General features: G+C 37.2%; 1 protein-coding gene across 1 annotated transcript in view; it reads right to left on the bottom strand.

Annotated features, from left to right (window-relative positions):
* The window catches only part of LOC137386762 (L-fucose kinase-like), a 41,617-nt gene that overhangs the window by 12,124 nt on the left and 8,138 nt on the right, over window positions 1-21,355 (bottom strand). Inside the window, exons 5-16 of the mRNA XM_068072894.1 lie at window positions 19,304-19,410; window positions 14,901-14,981; window positions 14,314-14,433; window positions 11,829-11,973; window positions 11,384-11,481; window positions 10,923-11,057; window positions 9,337-9,456; window positions 7,878-7,973; window positions 3,187-3,317; window positions 2,495-2,715; window positions 1,818-1,966; window positions 1,222-1,412 (exon numbers count right to left, since the gene is read on the bottom strand). Of these exons, the coding sequence (XP_067928995.1) occupies window positions 1,222-1,412; window positions 1,818-1,966; window positions 2,495-2,715; window positions 3,187-3,317; window positions 7,878-7,973; window positions 9,337-9,456; window positions 10,923-11,057; window positions 11,384-11,481; window positions 11,829-11,973; window positions 14,314-14,433; window positions 14,901-14,981; window positions 19,304-19,410 (1,594 nt within the window). The remainder of the gene's footprint in view (window positions 1-1,221; window positions 1,413-1,817; window positions 1,967-2,494; window positions 2,716-3,186; window positions 3,318-7,877; window positions 7,974-9,336; window positions 9,457-10,922; window positions 11,058-11,383; window positions 11,482-11,828; window positions 11,974-14,313; window positions 14,434-14,900; window positions 14,982-19,303; window positions 19,411-21,355) is intronic.

The following is a 21,355-nucleotide window of genomic DNA, read 5'->3' on the forward strand; positions in this document are numbered from 1 at the left end:
ACTCAATGCCACGTGCATTTGTTGTGTTTTTAAAGTTACCTTTATTTACGCCAATCAAGTATGCTCGTTCAAAATCTTAACTCTGTTTAGCCAACAGAAGCTTGGAGCAGCATAAATTTGTCTCGCGAAGCCGTTGCTATGCAAACCGGAAATAATAAAACATGGCATCGCATAAGTCAAACGATCATTTCTTTTTCATTGACACGATTGGTAATCAAGATATACATGATACCTTCGAAAAATACTTTGGCAATTTAACTGATGCAGAATTATCTGATGAGGAAGGTTTTGATGTAGATGCACAGTAAGACAGATGAATAATTGCACAGTAAGAAGAGCAAGAAGTTGTTAGATATGGACTAATACGGATCTTTATTAATAGAAAGATTTTAATTTAACCATTTGGATTTAGAATTAAGTTTCATTGTATTGTCTGTAAGGTGAAAGGTATTTTTATGTTACATGTTACTATATTCTTGTGCAGTAACAAATCAAATTTTGGCAATCAATAAAATTTGGTTATCATCTTGTAGCTAATATTATCCATAAACATAAAATAATTAGGACTTTCTAATTTAAATATTTAGATTCAGCATAAAATTCTGTCGTAGAACCTGTGTATATGTGGAATTACGGCTAAATTTAATAGTGGCTAAGGTGATTCTAACTGTAAACAAATAGTTATGTGACTCAAAACTTTAAACGCGATTTTCTCGGATTCATGTTTCAACGGTTTTAAAAAAATACATGTAGACTTTTGACTATAAAATCAGTTCTAAAAAACAAATTTTTTTCTGCAGGGCAATTTGTAAATTTTCCTTTGTTAAGCTAAGCAACTATCTAAATTTGATAATTTTCAACTTAACCCACTTTCTGAGATCATGACCCACTTTCTGAGATCATGACCCACTTTCTGAGATCATGACCCACTTTCTGAGATCATGACCCACTTTCTGAGATCATGACCCACTTTCTGAGATCATGACCCACTTTCTGAGATCATGACCCATATGACTTGTCATTGACATATTGACTACTACAGCGGCTTATTGCTAGAATACAATTAATCTAAAAGTGGTGGCCAGTATGACTATACTTGACCGTGTTACAGGCTGATTTATACAGCCGGCCTATTAAATGACTGAATGGATGTAAGTCTCCAGTTGAAGGATGCCATGAAGCATACTTCACCTATTGGCACTTGGCAGGAATACAACTCACCTGTCAAAGGGTGTCATGTCATCTGTTGGTGTCAGATGGATAAACTTTGAAGCAGAAAGTACAGCTCTTCTAATAAGTATCCTTGCTGCTCCCTCATAATGCCTGGCAGCTCTTATCACAAGCTCTCCTCTAGACAGCCATCTTGTTCTTACTGCTGCCAGCTGAGTGACACCTTCCTTGAAGTCTCCACACTGTGCAAAACATATGTTATACAGCCATATCAATATTGGATGGCCATTATAAAATCCATAGGTCTCAGCCACGGATCAGACCAGTTCCAAATAGAAACCCTTTTTGAGAGTCAAATTGACATAGCTTTGTAGGAAAAACAAAGATATGTTCTCATCAAAACCTTTTTGATGCTGCTATGTGCGCATATAAAAACTTTCAAGTGGAGATACTCGATAAACCAAAATGTCATTTCTATAAAAGATTCCACGGGAATAGAGGTACAACTTAAGTAATGTACATCGCCAGAAACACTAGCCATTGGATAAACACTAGTTTTCTGTGCCAACAGCTTGCTATTTCATTAGTGGGTTCGTTAAAGACCAGAATGCTGTGCAGCTGAATAGACTTGACCACTCACACCTTACCTCTAATAACTCGTATGCATGGTTCCAAGCGGCGTTAGCTGATGGACCGCTCCTAAGGCCACCCTTAGAGGCTGCCATACAGCCCAGAACATCTGCTACATTAGCCAAAGCTCTTGCAGCAACTCCTGGTGAAGTTGTCTCCATAGCAACTAGAATGATATAGATATGGGATGTGGATTGACTGGAGAGAATAATAACTTTCGTTACAATAAAACAAAAAATATTTCATCAGTAAAATTGATGACCATTGAGAGCTGACAATCAGTAGTAGTCTATGGCTATCCACTGAAGACTAACCAATGACCACTAACTGACGACCATCAACTGATGACCACCAGTCAATACATATAGTTAGTCAGTTAGTGGTCGTCAGTAACAAACATTAACTGATGGCCACTAGAAACTATTAGATTACCAACTTTTAAAACACTTTTGTTCAACACACTCAATTCCTAATTTCTGTGTTTTGTTTGTGTGTAATGAAAAACATCATTTAGTTTATGACTAATAATGCCAATAAAAGGTTATACATACAACTAATTAGCAGCCACTGCCAGAAATAAGCAATCACTAGCTGACAACAACCAATAAATGTTCCCAAACTGATGACCACCAACTGATGACCAAATGAGGACCACTAAATGACGACCACTAACTTAAATCACTAAGCGACCCACCATTGTCTAAAGTATCCAGTATAGCGTTGTAGTGCTCTGGCTGCTCCATCCCTATAGTCTTGTATAGTGTTAGCAGGCTAAACTCTTTGCCGTTCTCAATTGTGTCCTTGACCTTAGCCTGTGCCAGCTCTGCAAATAGCTGCCTCCTCCATGAGAATTCCTCAACCAGGTCTAGATACCCTATTATTTCTCGCAGCGAAAGCTTCCATGATCTCTTCCACCTAAAATACTGTATATGTACACCTAACTATGGACGTGGAGGATGGAAGATTTAGGACCAATAGCCACTGATCACCATGTGTATACCTGGGTTAAGGGCGTCAGATGAAGAAACCATAACCACCCACTTATCTAAGCAACTCATGAAGGATGCATGCTATGCCAGCAAGCATAGAAATGTAAGCATAAACGATAGCAATAGTAATAATAAACAAAAGTAAAGAATAATCATGATGCACGTTTGAAACCAAATACTTTGTTAAACAGCAGAGCATTGGTGAAAATACTTCTTTATAAATCATCTACAAATCAAAATGTCTTGTGCAGCTTTTTTTATGTAAAGGTTTTCTGAATTGCAACTTTTCTTAAATAATAGTAATACAAGAAATTAAAACAATAATAATGTGATAGGGATAGAGTTATGCATGCACCTAATGTTTTCAGTATTTATATTCATAGATTTAACCACAGACCTTGAAACTTGAGCAGAAGTGGCTTTAACTCCAGGTTGCATCCAAACTAGGCTGTCTATGTAGGTCGAGTCTTTGCCAAGAGCCATGACAGGAAAAAGCTGCGCCCTGTCGAGAGTTCTCTCTCTCGCATCCTACAGAGAAGAGCTCCAAAGTATGGATACGAAAACAAGCATAGCGAATATTTGTCACTTTTACAACAGTTAGAGCAAGAAACCAACACTAAAATTGCTACAATAATAGTTTGTGCTGAAACGTTATTAGAGATAAGAAAAAACAAAGTGTCTGCATGTACTGCAGATGTCTGCATGTACTGCAGATGTCTGCATGTACTGCAGATGTCTGCATGCAGGTATGTGCAGCGGAGTTGTCTCCTCTTTACCAAACATTGGAGCAGAGACAGCTACGAACCAATGAGATATTTGTGTAGCCGCTAAGTTCACCTTGACACTGGCAAGGCTTGTTCGCTGACTCTTGCCAAATATTTAGCCGTTTTCCAATAAAATATATGTTTAAACTATGATACGCCTGCCACTCACGCTCAAAATAAATACAATATCCTTCCTAGCGTAGCAGTAAACACTGACTCCTAAGACCAGTCTCGCTTCTTTAGAAACTCTTCGACGTATTTGTTGTGTCGAAGAATGAAGTCACACGTCATTCATAACTTTACTACTTTAATTAACTTAATGAATTCGAAGGACTGATCGGAGACTTGTGAGAAATTAAACGAGGAAGTGCACAAAGCCTTGAAGATGAAAAGTTGCAACAAGAATCATCTAGTTTCTAGCCCCTCGTGATGAAACCCGAGAACTCAGAAAAGCTCAATCATAGGTCCACTCATCAAACTGATTATGTCATAAACTACCAATTGTGAAAATAAAAATTAACATTAGTAACTTGAAAAACCTTTTTAAGCGAATACTACCTATTACTAACATTAAAAATGATTTATTAAACAAATAATAATAATTGGTGATTGAACAGGAGCTAACAGCTGTTATATGATTGGAGCAAAAAGCGCCGCAACCAGAGGTTGTCAGTTCATAGCTTATGCTCTGTGATTGGCTGATATACTAGCTACAACTTCTATCAATGATCATTCAGTCTTCGTGAGCTACTTAGTCCCAGTGCATCGTTTATTACCACTTGAGAGTAAAGGGGTGGTCACACGAGCGCCGAACCACTTTATCACCACTTGAGAATAAGAGTGTGCTCAGTCTTTAACCCTTTCGTGGGCAGTGCGACGTTTTTGTCGCTTTGCGATACGGCTGCTAATGGGCAGTGCGACGTTTTTGTCGTTTCGGTAACGTATTTCATTATTGCCGTTTCTGGTTAGCTAAATGCCGTTTTTTGTTTACTTTTTTACCAATAGCAAGCTACGATATAGTAGTTTCAGTTAGCCTCAAAAATTGACTTCAAGGTTGAAAAAAAAACGATCGTTTTTAGCAGTGATTAATAAATAAACTTTCGAAAAAAATTAGAAAATTGTTCTAAATAATTTATCAACTTTTATTTTTCTTGCTTCGGTTTTAGCTTTTATTTACCGAATTTTTTGAGAGTTTGACTTTAGTTTACCGTCATGGCGACTTCTAAAAGAACCTCCCGAGATTATTCTCATAAAGCAAGTACTAGTTCCGAAATTACTAAGAGATTCAGAGATGACAGTGACTTTTTAGATTTAGTAGCAAGAGATGACAGTGAATCAGGTTTGAATTGTGATTGTAATGACTTTACATCTAGAAGTGACGGTGATGAAAAGGCTGGTAGCAGTAATGATGAGGATGTGAGTAGGAGTGATGCAAGTGCCTGGAAGAATATAACCAACATAAACAGAGATAAATTTCCTACAATTCAGCAGTTTATAGCAGTGACAGGCCCAGTATTTACTCCAGTAGATGCTCAACCAGTAGAGTATTTTGAAAAATTTTTTGAGTCTGTCAATCCAGGAAGTACATTTTTGTGGGAGCTCTTTGTTACACGAATAAGTACATGGTGCAAAGACTGTGATGTGGGCCTTTGTAAAAGAGAATGCTTTCGAAAATATCATTCGTAAATAGACAATTATTATGAAAAGCATATATTTTATGTTATACATTTTTATTTGTTTATAATATATATATATATATGCCTATGGACATATACATGTATACATATGCACCTTTAAACATAGAGATATGCACATAATAACACACAGAAAAGTGTATGAACCTTTTTGAAAAAATTGATTTTTTGGAAAATTAATTCGCCCATGGGAGTCTGATTTAGTTTTGAAAATTCGCCCACGAAAGGGTTAATTTAAATGAATGGCTATGTAAACCAACGGTTCGACATTCAACAATAATCACAGCACTGATGCTTTAAGGACACAGAATCAGTTATGTTTATAATATCAAGACTGGCAATATATTATTTCCTAAAGTGCGATGTTTTTCTTTTGAACAGAAAAGATATTAGTGAACTGTTGGGCTTTAACTTTTAAAACTTTTTTGATAAGTTTTAAAAGAAAAAAGGTGCACTAGTCACAAGCAGAATCAGTCTATGAGGGGCAGAACCAGTCTATGAGGGGCAGAACCAGTTTATGAGGGGCAGAATCAGTCTATGAGGGGCAGAATTAGTCTATGAGGGGCAGAATCAGTCTATGAGGAGCAGAATCAGTCAATGAGGGGCAGAACCAGCTTATGAGGGGCAGAATCAGTCTATGAGGGGCAGAATCAGTCTATGAGGGACTGATTCTGTCCCTCATAGACTAACTAATATAAATATTGCTTCCATAAACAACTTACAAAGGTCAGGTTCTTGGCAAGTTGCAAAATTTTTAAAATTTGTTTTTAGACCTACTATTCACACTTCAACCATATATTTCACTGATGACTGATTGATTCTGTCTATGAGAGGCAGAATCAGTCTATGAGGGGCAGAATCAGTCTATGAGGGGCAGAATCAGTCTATGAGGGGCAGAATCAGTCTATGAGGGGCAGAATCAGTCTATGAGAGGCAGAATCAGTCTATGAGGGACAGAATCAGTCTATCAGGGGCAGAATCGGTCTATGAGAGGCAGAATCAGTCTATGAGGGACAGAATCAGTCTATGAGGGACAGAATCGGTCTATCAGGGGCAGAATCGGTCTATGAGGGACAGAATCAGTCTATGAGGGGCAGAATCAGTCTATGAGGGACAGAATCAGTCTATGAGGGACAGAATCGGTCTATCAGGGGCAGAATCGGTCTATGAGGGACAGAATCAGTCTATGAGGGGCAGAATCAGTCTATGAGGGACAGAATCAGTCTATGAGGGACAGAATCGGTCTATCAGGGGCAGAATCGGTCTATGAGAGGCAGAATCAGTCTATGAGGGACAGAATCAGTCTATGAGGGACAGAATCGGTCTATCAGGGGCAGAATCGGTCTATGAGGGACAGAATCAGTCTATGAGGGACAAAATCAGTCTATGAGGGGTAGAATCAGTGAGAATCTATTTGAGGCAAATATGCAATAGAGAGCATAAGATAAACACAATGGTGCCAAACATCAGTCCATGCAGCCACATGTCTACACATACATAGCCACCCCTTTACACACATGTAGCCACCCATCTACACACACGTAGTGACCCCACAACACACACGTAGCCAGCTCTCCAAATACATGTAGCAACACCTCTAACCACATGTAGTCATCCCACTACACACACAAAGTCACTCCTTTACACACACATAGCCACTCCTTTACACACACATAACCACCCCTATACACACAGGTAGCCACACCTCTACACGCATGTAGCTACCCTTATATACACATGTAACCAGCTTGCTGAGCACATCAATCAAAAGTTCAAGGACTACAACACACCGCTAATCAGTTAAGATTCATTTCATGTGAACCATTGTTTACATCATAGATTTCCAAAACGGCTCAAATGGGATAGTTGAACAAAATGGCTTGTTTACACTTTCACGCAATCTCATTAATCGAAATATTTTCACAAATATATTACACGCATTCAATAAAACCATGTCTATTATCCTTATGCGTCTATATCATCATTAATGTAAAACTGTCATTTGAGCACTGATATCTCAAAACCTACCGTAAAAATTCATTCAATTTTTTAACCCTAGCTTGAAGGAGTGCATATCATTTTCTGATGCACATGAGGAGGTTGTTGGTCATCTGCGATAGTCAAAAATACTGCAGAACTGTTCGCGCGATTTCACAGAAAGTATGGGTCAAATGATCAGATAAAGACTAGAAGATTAGACCAGGCTGAAACGATACTGTGAAGTAGCGAGCATTTATATTTGATACGGGCTTTCCGGTTGAACCCGAAGTATTTGTCATAAACTAGTGCTACGAGACATTTTATATCGAGCCTTTTATTGGCCTTTAATTTCACGTGATAACATCACGTGTCAAGGCAATAACTAAACTGTTGGAGTACGTCAGCCAAATAAAGAGATTCCAAACTACGGCGTTTTTGTGGTGGCTGCGATTAACTGTTCGTTTTTGAGCTTTTAAGAGCTTATAATCACATTTCCACATATTTGGCATCTACAACACAGCAGAGTAAGACATGGTGAACCTTTTGATACGAAATACCTGTAATATGAATTCTGTTGCAAGTAGACCTTTAACAATGTTAGAGATACACGAGAAGAGGCAACTCCCAACTTTAGACTAATAGATACTTACACAGTCGGCAGTCCAGAGGTCTCTATCTGTGTAACCAACCTTTGAATAGAACTCACTCCAGCTAGCATTGCAGAAAGTGCTATCGGCTCCAACAGCCTGTGTAAATGAGATTTATGCTATAGTAGCCTTAGGCCATTCATTGTTGTCACAGTCTTGTTGGATATGAGTCTAGAGCGCCTGATCATTGTAATGTAGTCACAGTCTTGTTAGATATGATAGTCTAGAGCACCTGATCATTGTCGTCACAGTCTTGTTAGATATGATAGTCTAGAGCACCTGATCATTGTCGTCACAGTCTTGTTAGATATGATAGTCTAGAGCACCTGATCATTGTTATCACAGTCTTGTTAGATATGATAGTCTGATCATAGCTGACTTTCAAAATTCTCTAGTTTAACTTGTAACTACTTAGAAAAATGCCACTCGAATGAAACTTGTTACAACCCCAACACCAGATGCGGCTTATGATAGTTCCATTAGAAAACTATTTACCAGGTAAGCCATATATTTAATTCATGAGTTTAAGATTTTTTGACATAAATTCCTTCCTTTGAATACTATCCGCGATATTAACAATATCGGCAAAGGTGCCCACACATACCTCTTTACTACTTGTTAGTTAATTACTATTTCTATACAATTTTTGGGGAGATTATATACAAGGTACAATATATAAAATATAATTTCCCATGAAGATGCAAGCAAATTGCGTAGAAAGGAACTGATAACAACCACAAGTAGGTAAAAAGTTAAGCGACAGCCATAGCAGACAAACTATTTTATCATGTGCTTTATCAACTGACCTAATTATTGAATTGACATCAATTGATTAAATTATTATAGATTTAAAACATACAAATGTTTGAAATAAAATACAAAGACGTAGAAATATGTAAGAGTAAGATGTAAAAAGAACCAGGTGAACACTACTAGAAGTTGACCTACTAGCAGTATTAATACCGTAGGACACTTATATTTCGCTAGTATTTAGTTTTGTGAGTAGCATACGGAGTAAAATTTCGCTGCAACTTAATTTCGCAGCTCTAATGAGTGTGAAAATATAATGATGTGAAAATAAATGCAGTGGAACAAACATAATTAGATTCCTCAGGTTCGGTTCACCGATAAGAAAAAAAGTTTCAATTTGGGACTAGTTTGTAATTGTAAACCGCAGGTAGAATTGTGTGGCCGCGATCGATAATGCAATTTGATCGCTTGCTGCCATTTGTTTCTTGGACTATCCATGAACAAAGCTATTTAATTCCGCGTTTTCGCTCATTCGTTATGATAGTTTAGTTTCACTCATGAAATTTTCGCGAGAGGACGACTCCGCGAAAACGCGAAAGTTAGATGAGGCGAATACATAAGTGTCATAGGGTATTACTACTACTGTAGTATTACTATTACTACTAGTAGTAGTATTAATACTACTACTATATAATACAGTATAGATGGTCACCTTGAACGAATCATAGAGACCAAATATTACAGGAACAATGATTGGCTGTTGATCTTCACTCAGCTTCACTCTCAGGTGTTGGTAGACTATGCCTTTGTCAATGCTCACCACTTCACCGGGCTGAAGTGAGAGAATGTTAGAAAAGAGCGGTAGCTACTCAGTAAAACAATCATTGTTTGTCTGACGTGGGAGTATCATTGAGTAGTCTTTTAGAGTATTACGTAGAGTAATACATAAAGGACAAGTACAACATAGAGTGTAACATACAGTATACCATAGAGTATAACAGAGAGTATACCATAGAGTATAACATAGTATTACATAGAGTATTACATAGAGCATAACAGAGAGTATACCATAGAGTATAACAGAGAGTATACCATAAAGTATAACATAGTATTACATAGAGTATTACATAGAGTATACCATAGAGTATAACATAGTATTACATAGAGTATTACATAGAGTATAACAGAGAGTATACCATAGAGTATAACAGAGAGTATACCATAAAGTATAACAGAGAGTATACCATAGAGTATAACAGAGAGTATACCATAGAATATAACAGAGAGTATACCATAGAGTATAACAGAGAGTATACCATAGAGTGTTGCATAGAGTATAACATGTAGTACTACGTAGTGCAATATATTATACATGTACTATAGAGTGTATTGCAGTGTTGTGTCACGCATACATAGAGCTGAAATAGAGTGTTACGTAAAATATTACATAGAGCATTATAAAGTATGGCACATGGAGCATTATGACAGGGCTTGCAAATCCTTCAACAAATCTTTTAATTTACGAAGTACTCCGCAAAGTATAATAATAGCAGGAGTTATCATTCCTTGACATATGAGAAGATAACTTCTAATTACTGTTTGATAAATATGATGGTATTTCACCTACACTTGGACGGAGTGGAATGCTGTAAATGATAACTTATGCAGTGTAACAGTGCAAGTGTAGTGTAACCAAAGAATGGCCATGAAATATATCCAGCTATTAGCCTGTTAGATCGTAACTCAGCATAATGCCATAACTAGTGCCTTCTAAATGCACAGTCATACCTCGACATACGAGAAATTTGAGATGCGAGCAAAACTTGATCAAGTTTTCACCTTGAGATACGACAAATTTGAGATACGAGCATATGAGATTGTTCTTGTTCATGTATCAAACATGTTGCCATCAAGTCTCTCTCGCACTGCTGTTAGCCACTACATCTGTCTCCAAGGTGTGAACTCCATACAGTACTGTACATAATAATGGTCCATTCCATTGCAGACCAAAACTATTAGAGAAGTATTTATTACTTTGTGAGACAAGGTAGTGAATTAGAACAGTTGAAAATACATTTTTACCATCTTTATATTCTGTTTTTAGATGCTTTTTCAGAAGGTAAGAACGGGTCAATCTGTATTTAGTTATCTTATTTAAGAAACAAGAGATTGCTTTGAAATACGAGTGAATTGACATACGAGCTCGATCTCGGAACACAGTAAGCTCGAACATTGAGATATGACTGCATAACAAAATATGGAACTCAGTCATAGAATGTGATCCGGACATCTACACACCTGGTATATGGAACAGTCAAGCCCAGAGATCAAAACATCATCTGCCAGTCTAAGGTGCTTGTTCACCCGACAATTAGCCATGTAGCCCTTGCTAGGGTGGGACACAACACCGCCCGTACTGTTCACAATGTTTAGCTACAAATAGCAACATAGCAACGCTGACATACTATGGCTTGAGGGTATCCCAACAAAGCATGACAGTTAAGCGACTCCATAAATGTGAACAGTATTAAAAAATTGTGATATTTAGTAACGATCGAAAAGTTCTAGAAAAACATCAAATATAATAGTTTTGACAGCCTTAGTCAACCAGGCTGTCGCAACTATAAAATAGTTGTCGCAACTATTATATATGATACTAGGCTAGAAGAACAGAAGTACAAAGGAAGGATGCAACATGAGATACAGGTGAATGTCGCTTTTTATATCAAGATGAAGTGATTTGAAACTACACAACTAACCTCTCCTTGCAAGTCTCTGCCTACCAGAGAGGCTATAGCACTGTAGAATGCCTTCTTATCATTGAACAGATAGTAGAATTGTCCATCCTCAATAGTCACTAGATATAAAAACCCTTGATCAAAGGCTATGCTACGCTAAGAAGTATTATGAGCAATATCATGCAACAAATAATGACTACCAATCATACAGCACAATAGAGGAAAACTCCAGGCTCTTACAAAACACAAACGCATGTGTCAGACCAAACCCAAAATAGAATGACTATCTACTGTAAGACAGTCATACAGAGTGAAGTTATGTGCCTGTTGGGTAATTTATGAAACAAACCAGAAAGAAGCTCGGAATGCTGCTAGTAAATATTTTGTAATTAATTGCTAATTATTAAAACGAATAATAGTAAGAGCTCTCTACAGGCAGACAAGATAATATGTAATAGCGTAATACCTGCTTTCACCCTGAGGTCACGGAGTATTTGGTGGAGAAGACTCCACTTGTAGTCCACCTGCTGACGTGCTGCTGGCATCTTAGAAGGTAGCGCTGAAGAATCAGTTCCGCACATTGCGTAGAGCAAATCAAAGAAGAGAGAGACCTGGTGGAGAAAAAGAAACATACAAACCTTCGACTGTTGAAACATTCAATGGATGCTTACTTTTATGCCAGCTCCAAATGTCCTTGAAAGGTGAGCAAAGAGTCAGGAGATTTGAGATAGATGAAAGTTACATACGGATACGGGCAGGTTAGTTAGACAACTTCAAGTTCAAAGGCTTTACACAGTCATCTCTAATTTAATAGAGGTGGCATATAGCCTATGACTCATTCACCAAGGGTCACCAAAGGTCACACAACTCTCCTTAATCGTATCTGGTCTTCGGTGGCTTTTTAAGTTATAATTAAAAGTGACTTTGAAGCAAGCTAGCGACAGCATTGTTATTTTTTACACATTAGCATCAAGTATTGGCCACTACTAGCAAAGTACAGTATTAGTACAAGTATCGGCCACTACTAGTAAAGTACAGTATTAGTACAAGTATCGGCCACTACTAGTAAAGTACAGTATTAGTACAAGTATCGGCCACTACTAGTAAAGTACAGTATTAGCACAAGTATCGGCCACTACTAGTAAAGTACAGTATTAGTACAAGTATCGGCCACTACTAGTAAAGTACAGTATTAGTACAAGTATTGGCCACTACTAGTAAAGTACAGTATTAGTACAAGTATCGGCCACTAGTAAAGTACAGTATTAGTACAAGTATCGGCCACTACTAGTAAAGTACAGTATTAGTACAAGTATCGGCCACTACTAGTAAAGTACAGTGTTAGTACAAGTATCGGCCACTACTAGTAAAGTACAGTATTAGTACAAGTATTGGCCACTACTAGTAAAGTACAGTATTAGCACAAGTATCGGCCACTACTAGTAAAGTACAGTATTAGCACAAGTATCGACCACTACTAGTAAAGTACAGTATTAGTACAAGTATCGGCCACTACTAGTAAAGTACAGTATTAGTACAAGTATCGGCCACTACTAGTAAAGTACAGTATTAGTACAAGTATCGGCCACTAGTAAAGTACTGTATTAGTACAAGTATCGGCCACTAGTAAAGTACTGTATTAGTACAAGTATCAGCCACTACTAGTAAAGTACAGTATTAGCACAAGTATCGGCCACTACTAGTAAAGTACAGTATTAGTACAAGTATCGGCCACTACTAGTAAAGTACAGTATTAGTACAAGTATCAGCCACTACTAGTAAAGTACAGTATTAGTACAAGTATCGGCCACTAGTAAAGTACAGTATTAGTACAAGTATCAGCCACTACTAGTAAAGTACAGTATTAGCACAAGTATCGGCCACTACTAGTAAAGTACAGTATTAGCACAAGTATCGGCCACTACTAGTAAAGTACAGTATTAGCACAAGTATCGACCACTACTAGTAAAGTACAGTATTAGTACAAGTATCGGCCACTACTAGTAAAGTACAGTATTAGTACAAGTATCGGCCACTAGTAAAGTACAGTATTAGTACAAGTATCAGCCACTACTAGTAAAGTACAGTATTAGCACAAGTATCGGCCACTACTAGTAAAGTACAGTATTAGTACAAGTATCGGCCACTACTAGTAAAGTACAGTATTAGTACAAGTATCAGCCACTACTAGTAAAGTACAGTATTAGCACAAGTATCGGCCACTACTAGTAAAGTACAGTATTAGTACAAGTATCGGCCACTACTAGTAAAGTACAGTATTAGTACAAGTATCAGCCACTAGTAAAGTACAGTATTAGTACAAGTATCGGCCACTACTAGTAAAGAACAGTATTAGTACAAGTGAGAACATGGCTGTGTACATAAACAAGATTTCAAGGTTATGTTCACAGGACTGTCAATAAATCTAAGAGCCAACATCTTCCCAGACTGGACCGAAATTTGAAACATTACCTGAATGAAAAAGAGTTTACTAACAACTAGGACTTTCTCATCTAGAGCTTGTGAACAGAACCTGCATTACCCATAGTTATGCCATGACAAAGGCACAATGACAGTTGTGTATGAAATCAAATGATTCATTGTGAGCTGTAGCAAACTGGTTACATCAATAGTGTTGAGAAGGCAACTCTTTTCACAGCTGGTGAGCTAGTAATTTCCAAAAAGAGCTTGCGGCTAGCTGAGGCTTTGTAGTTACATTCAACCTACCTGTATAGCCTTAGCTCCACTATCTATACCAACATAGGTGCAGTTGTTCAACTTACCTGTATAGCCTTAGCTCCACTATCTATACCAACATAGGTGCAGTTGTTCAACCTACCTATATAGCCTTAGCTCCACTATCTATACCAACATAGGTGCAGTTGCTCAACCTACCTGTATAGCCTTAGCTCCACTATCTATACCAACATAGGTGCAGTTGTTCAACCTACCTGTATAGCCTTAGCTCCACTATCTATACCAACGTAGGTGCAGTTGTTCAGCGGGCTGACCGTGTGGAATGATAAGAGCTTCTCTGTTGCCTTTTTATTGAAGTAGACAACTCCAATAACCTAAAATAATAGTGAAACCTCTCAATACTCTTTCTATCACATACGACAACCCACAACAAAATGCACTGTCTCAATACTCTACCTATCACATGTATGCAACAACATACAGCCACAATGTGACTTCTCAATACTCTACCTATCACATGTATGCAACAACATGAAGTAACAATGTGACCTTTTAAAACTATACTTAACACACATCCAACAACCAATAACAACAGTATAACCTCTCAATACTCTACCTATCAGCTGCCACATATAACCCATGGACGATGGCAATGTGCTGTCATCTCCTATCATATGATTTCAATGGTTACCAGCAGTGCCTTGGCTTTTCAATTTTGAAGCTCTACATTCCCTGTATGCCAATGATGTGCACTCTCATAACTGTTTTATAATATGAAGTGTAACCTCTCAATATTCTACCTATCAACCCTCCTCTTAGGTATCTGTAACCTACATCTTACCATATTTACAGAGCCGTCTTGATGAGCATGACGACCAAGAATCTCTCCTGAACTTCTGTAAAGGATATCTTGAACAAAGCCCTAAGAGAAAACAACTCAACATGAGTGCAGATGACAATACAAGTCCAGAGTACATAACTACAGGAGTACATGATATAGTGAAGGTGTGGCTCAGCCACTTGAGGAGCTTGAAGGTCTGAATTTAAAAGAAGCATGATTCACGGACAACATACCAACAACAGTTTTGGATGTTGTTGGTATGTTGTCATGGCGATAGTAGAAACCACCACCTGGCATGTTTGATTAGGTTCAGTCAGCAAGTAACGACTCAAGCACTTTGGGCTGTTGTCAAATAAGGAATCACCCTAGACTTCTAGGTGCCTCCTACTTATGGTTACAGGTGTTTATAGGCGTTAACAGGTATTTATAGATTTTTATTAGTGTTTACAGGTGTTTATGGGCATTTACAGGTATTTCATTTTTTCAAACCAGAACCATTTACAAAATCTTGTTTTCATTGGCATGTTTTAAAAACAGCTGGTGGAAAGTGGGAGTTGTAACATCTTGTTTTGAATGGAAAAATCTAAGGATTCTTTGAGTATCTTTTTAAATAAGTCATTACATAATAATTTGAAAGACTCTTTGTATGGAGAATCAAAGCTCCAAAACTGTTCGTTTATGAGCTTTTAAGAGCTTGTAATCACATTTCCACATATTTGGCACCTACAACACAGCAGAGTGAGACATGGTGAATCTTCTGATACCAAATAACTGTAATGTGAATTTTCAAGCTAGTCAACCTTTAAAGCTTAGAGTGGAGAGGTTCTTTGAATGTTTGTACAAGAGAACAGCATTGAATTGGGCTATTTTTAAACTATTTCCAAAAAGACTCAGTTCCAGGCCTAATACTTACCGAGAGAGTTTCAAAATCGAAACATAAGAAGTAAACATAAGAATTTGGGTTAGAATAATTTACCAGCCAAATCGGTTGATCAATAACTTTGCTAAGACGCTTCTGATTGGTTGCACCCCAATCAGAAACCCCTAGAGATCTCGTTTATCGTGTTACCTGTTTCGTAGCAATAAAAAATTAATGTATTGGGATATTTGGCTTTGGTAATTGAGCCTTCGCCTTTTATTGCCGATTTTGAAAAAAATAATAAAACCATTTAATTTGCGGATAGAAGATTCCAAATAGATTGTATCTTGTAGAGAGTTTTGCGCCTAACACAGCTGAAACGATTATTTTAGCTACTGTTGATTTTTAAATTAGGAATTAATTTTCAAAAAGAATTTCAACATGGCCATATATAATCTTTCTTAGTATGCATATCTTCAAACTGAAAACAGCATCTTATTCAGCGCCAAATCTTCTTTCTAATGTTATATAAACTGGGTAGCTTTACAAATTTTTTCCATTACATAAATTCTTCCATTCTTTTCTTGGTAAACACATGGTTTAGAGAATATTTGCGATGCAACTAGCAAATGAACTGCGCAATGTCAGAGAGCTGCTGGCAGCAGCTTGACAGCTTTAAAGAGTTAAAGCACTCATATTCAGTCATACCTCGACATACGAGTGCCCCAACAGAAGGGAAATTTGAGATACGAGCCAAATTTTCAGGAACCTTTTGCCTTGAGATTACAAATTTGAGATATGAGACCGTGACTGAGTATTAGAGAGGCTACTTATGAGAGAGACATTTCTCAGTATTTCTCACCTCATCAGTTTGCATTTTTTACCCGCGTTTTTGTTAATCAGTGAATAAACAATAGGTCCAAAGCAAGCCAGTGCGATGAAAGATAATACAAAAAAACGTATGATGACAATCGATATTAAGAAAAATATACGTGTGAAATACGGAGGTACGTATGCGCGTGACTGTATACGCGATGTTGGTACGCGATGATGGGGAGACAGTGGTGATGGCAGTTTGGAAGGCTGGATGGTGGTACATTTTGTGGCACAGTATACTGTGTCACAATGTGTACCATTATCAAGCCTTCCAAAAGACTAACCAGCCTTTCCAAACGGTGCAGTAATATTTATGATGAGTTTAAGATGCTTCTTATAATCTCCATACATGTATATCTCTCTCAGTGTTTGTCTTTTGTCTGTTTGGCCGTTTGTCCCCGTGTCCAATTATAGCAATAAAGCTTTAGGAATGACAAATCTGCTTTGCACCGGATTTGAACTCGGGGCCTCCAATTCTGCAGACGGGCATTTATCCAATACACTGCACTGTCCAACTGGCCATACTATGGAATGAATTGTGAACATACACATTACACAAGCCAATCTTTCATGGCTTCGGGTCAAACATGTCAGTTAACATTATGCTAGAATTGTTGGTCAGAAGAAAATGCTTAAAGTCACATGGGCAGCGAGACTATTGCAATCAGTATGGAACTGGAACAGACACTGCAGCCGTTACAGTATGAATTACACTAAAATAAACAAAGTATACAGCAATAAAAACAGCACACAGAACTAAACACAGTACACAGAAATAAACACAGTACACAGAAATAAACACAGTACACAGAACTAAACACAGAACACAGAAATAAACACAGTACACAGAAATAAACACAGTACACAGAAATAAACACATTACACAGAAATAAACACGGCACACAGGAATAAACACGGTACACAGAAATAAACACAGTACACAGAAATAAACACAGTACACAGAAATAAACACAGTACACAGAAATAAACACAGTACACAGAAACAAACACAGTACACAGAAATAAACACAGTACACAGAAATAAACACAGTACACAGAAATAAACACAGTACACAGAAATAAACACAGTACACAGAAATAAACACAGTACACAGAAATAAACACAGTACACAGAAATAAACACAGTACAAAGAAATAAACAAACACTTTCACGGAACGTTAGAAAGGTAAATGCTGTGTATGTTGATTAAAAATAAATTTTCTGTACAAAAACTTTTCATTATCAGTGCAATGCCGGGCATTCAGCTAACATGGATACAAGGCAAACAGTCGTGCAGAACGATCATCTGAAAAAAGCCATTGAAATACATTAGGGCTTTGTAACAACACTTGTCTGCATCATTTTTGTAACATTGTGAAGGGGAGCAAATATTGTGAAGGGGTTTTTCTTAAAACGACCGCCTAAAGGTAAAACCTAAAGGTAAAACCTAAAGGTAAAATCTAAAGGTCAAACCTAAAGGTCAAACCTAAAGGTCAAACCTAAAGGTCAAACCTAAAGGTCAAACCTAAAGGTCAAACCTAAAGGTCAAACCTAAAGGTCAAACCTAAAGGTCAAACCTAAAGGTCAAACCTAAAGGTCAAACCTAAAGGTCAAAAGGAAGCTAATAAAAAAGAGCTCAACCGAAAGAAGAAAATTAAGAAGATGAAAACAAAAAAAATTCTAATTACGTTTAGTGTAAGATTAAAACTTATTTCTAGTGTGTGGATCAGAAGCTAAATTTTTTGAAGGTAAATTTTATTTCTCTCTCCCACCTCTGTAAACACCGCAATTAGCCACTACCATCTGTCTCGAAGATAAGAGCTCTCTACAGTACTATACATAATAATGACAGATTTTATTGCATATCATAAACACTAGATAGGTATTTGTTACTTGGTAAGAACGTGTGGTGAATTAAGACAATTACATACAAGTTTTTCCAATGTAATAGCTTGTTTTTATGTGTTTTTCAGAAGATGGGAACGAATTAATTTGTATAAATAGTTGTTTTATGTAGGAATAAAGTGCTTTGACATACGAGTAAATTTACATATGAGCTTGGTCCCTTGGTTACGCTCATATGTCGAGATATGATTATTATTGGATTCGTACTATAAAAAACATGTCGAAGTCGCTCTTTGGATGAAAGAACTGAGGCTTTATTCTTGGGTATAAGATGAAGAAATTGGATTGACAGCCTTTAGATGCATTTCTAGTGCCATTACACCCAATTTTGACAAACTTATGATGAGATGTTCGACAACACAAGAAAGACAAGTTTTTTTTATATCTCTTTCAACCAAATGTATATTCATTGACAGTAGAGCCATAGACATAGACAGTAGAGCCATAGACATAGACAGTAGAGCCATAGACATAAACAGCAGAGCCATAGACATAAGAGCCATAGACATAGACAGTAGAGCCATAGACATAGACAGTAGAGCCATAGACAGTAGAGCCATAGACATAGACAGTAGAGCCATACACATAAACAGTAGAGCACGGTGAGTCACTCTACACTCATGTGAATTGTTATGAAAGTTAAAACACTAAGAATTACTATCAATTAATACACGGAGAGAAAGTAGGCTATTTGATGACATTGACCTTGAATATCAGTGATATCTTAACAAACATGTACTTTTAGTTAGTCACTGTGCCTACCTTTTCATCAGTCACATAGATACCATGCTCCTGGGCACTAACAACATCACCATGCACTGATAAAGCTACCACATCACAGGTGTCTATGTTCTCTTGCCATTCTATTTCTGTAAAAAGGCATAGGACAGGTTAGTTAGAAGTCAATACTAAATTTTACAGCTTAGCAGCAAGACTAGCTGACAGCTCTTGGTGTCACTGCATGTGGCCAATGACTGTTATCAGCAGATGTCACTACAAATTGCCACCACCAAATGTTACCTTTAGATGTCATCATCAAATGTCACCAATAAATGTCATCATCAAATATCACCTTCAGACGTCATCATCAAATGTCACCTTTATATGTCATCACCAAATTTCACCTTTAGATGTCATCATCAAATGTCATCATCAAATGTCACCTTTAGATGTCATCATCAAATGTCATCATCAAATGTCACCTTTAAATGTCATCATCAAACGCCCTCTTTGGATGTCATCATTAAACGTCACCAATAGACGTCATCATCAAATGTCACCTTTAGATGTCATCATCAAATGTCACCAATGAATTTCATCATCACATGCTACCTTTAGATGTCATCATGAGATGTTTGTTGCCTTTAGATGTCATCATCAAATGTCACCTTTAGGTGCCATCATCAAATATCACCTTCAGACGTCATCATCAAATGTCACCTTCATATGTCATCATCAAATGTCACCTTTAGATGTCATCATCAAACGCCCTCTTTGGATGTCATCATCAAACGTCACCAATAGACGTCATCACCAAATGTCACCTTTAGACGTCATCATCAAATGTCACCTTTAGATGTCATCATCAAATGTCACCTGTCAGTGCCATCACTAAATGACACTACTAGTTACCACCTCTAGCTGTCACAAGGGTCCTAGAAGACCTCAATATTTTGTAGTGTCATATTTGATGCGATTATCTAAACATATAGGTACTAGATGTTATGACAGACACTGAGAGACCGGAAGAAAGCAGGAGTTATTACCTTCATGAAACCAATCCATCGTTTTTTTTACGACACCACCCTGTTTGCACACGCGCTCATTCACGAAAAAGCCGACATCTTTGTAGAAAACGATCGTCATTCTCTTGATTAATAGTATTTTTCAGTGTTGTTTTGATGCTAAAATGAAAAATTTGCAAACAAAAGCATTGTTTGCAATAACTAATTGCAGAAGCTTCGTCTTTTTAATGATAAAATGTGTCCATAAAGATGGCGGACAACGATAGAATGACATCACGAAAAAGCGAAAGATAGTCTTTGTACACTATGAATACATAGGAAAACTCAATATTCTTACCGATAAGTTGATAAACTACCTTAGTGTGAGTCAGCATAAAACTACCGTAAACTTGAACTATATAAATACATTTAACAAAAGATATACGTACAGTAGACACTCGTATCACGTAAACTTTCTTTTATATAAATTCCACTTAATATAAAGAATTTATGTAAAATTCTTGCTTCGTAATGTATAAGAAATTCCGACTAACGTAAAGCGTCACATCAGTTCAAGTTCTGCAACTCGATGTGAATAACGGTCATCCTCCAGGTAACCTTAAAAATGTTGTTTTTTCTCTTGATTAACTTGGGAAGAGAAAACAACGCATCAGGGTACCTATGTTATATGTACTAGTACCCGGGTAGTCTAGAGAGTAGGAAAAGATGGTCAGATGTCATGATAAAGCACAGAGAATAAGTAGCTACACAATTATTCTGAAATACCTAAAGGCGGTGGATTAGTGAGGCGTTAGAGTGTCAGTTTACCAAGCTGAATGTCTCGAGTTAAAGTCTCGTTGAAAATTCTTTTAGCCTAACCTTTAACCCTGGCTCAGACAGACAGACGAATGGCCAGAGAGACACCACCCATATTAAAGTAAAGATAAATTTTTGTTTTGCTTTCTTCAAAGCATATACAATATTTTTGTTGTTTGCAGCATAGACCTTGTTTTGCAGGAGAAATGTGAAAAAATAGATTTAAATTGACATTGAAGATGTGCGCTTTATCGTGACATTACCATAATCGTGG

The sequence above is a fragment of the Watersipora subatra genome, chromosome 2 (genome assembly GCF_963576615.1).
Source record: "Watersipora subatra chromosome 2, tzWatSuba1.1, whole genome shotgun sequence".
Lineage (NCBI taxonomy): Eukaryota > Metazoa > Bryozoa > Gymnolaemata > Cheilostomatida > Watersiporidae > Watersipora > Watersipora subatra.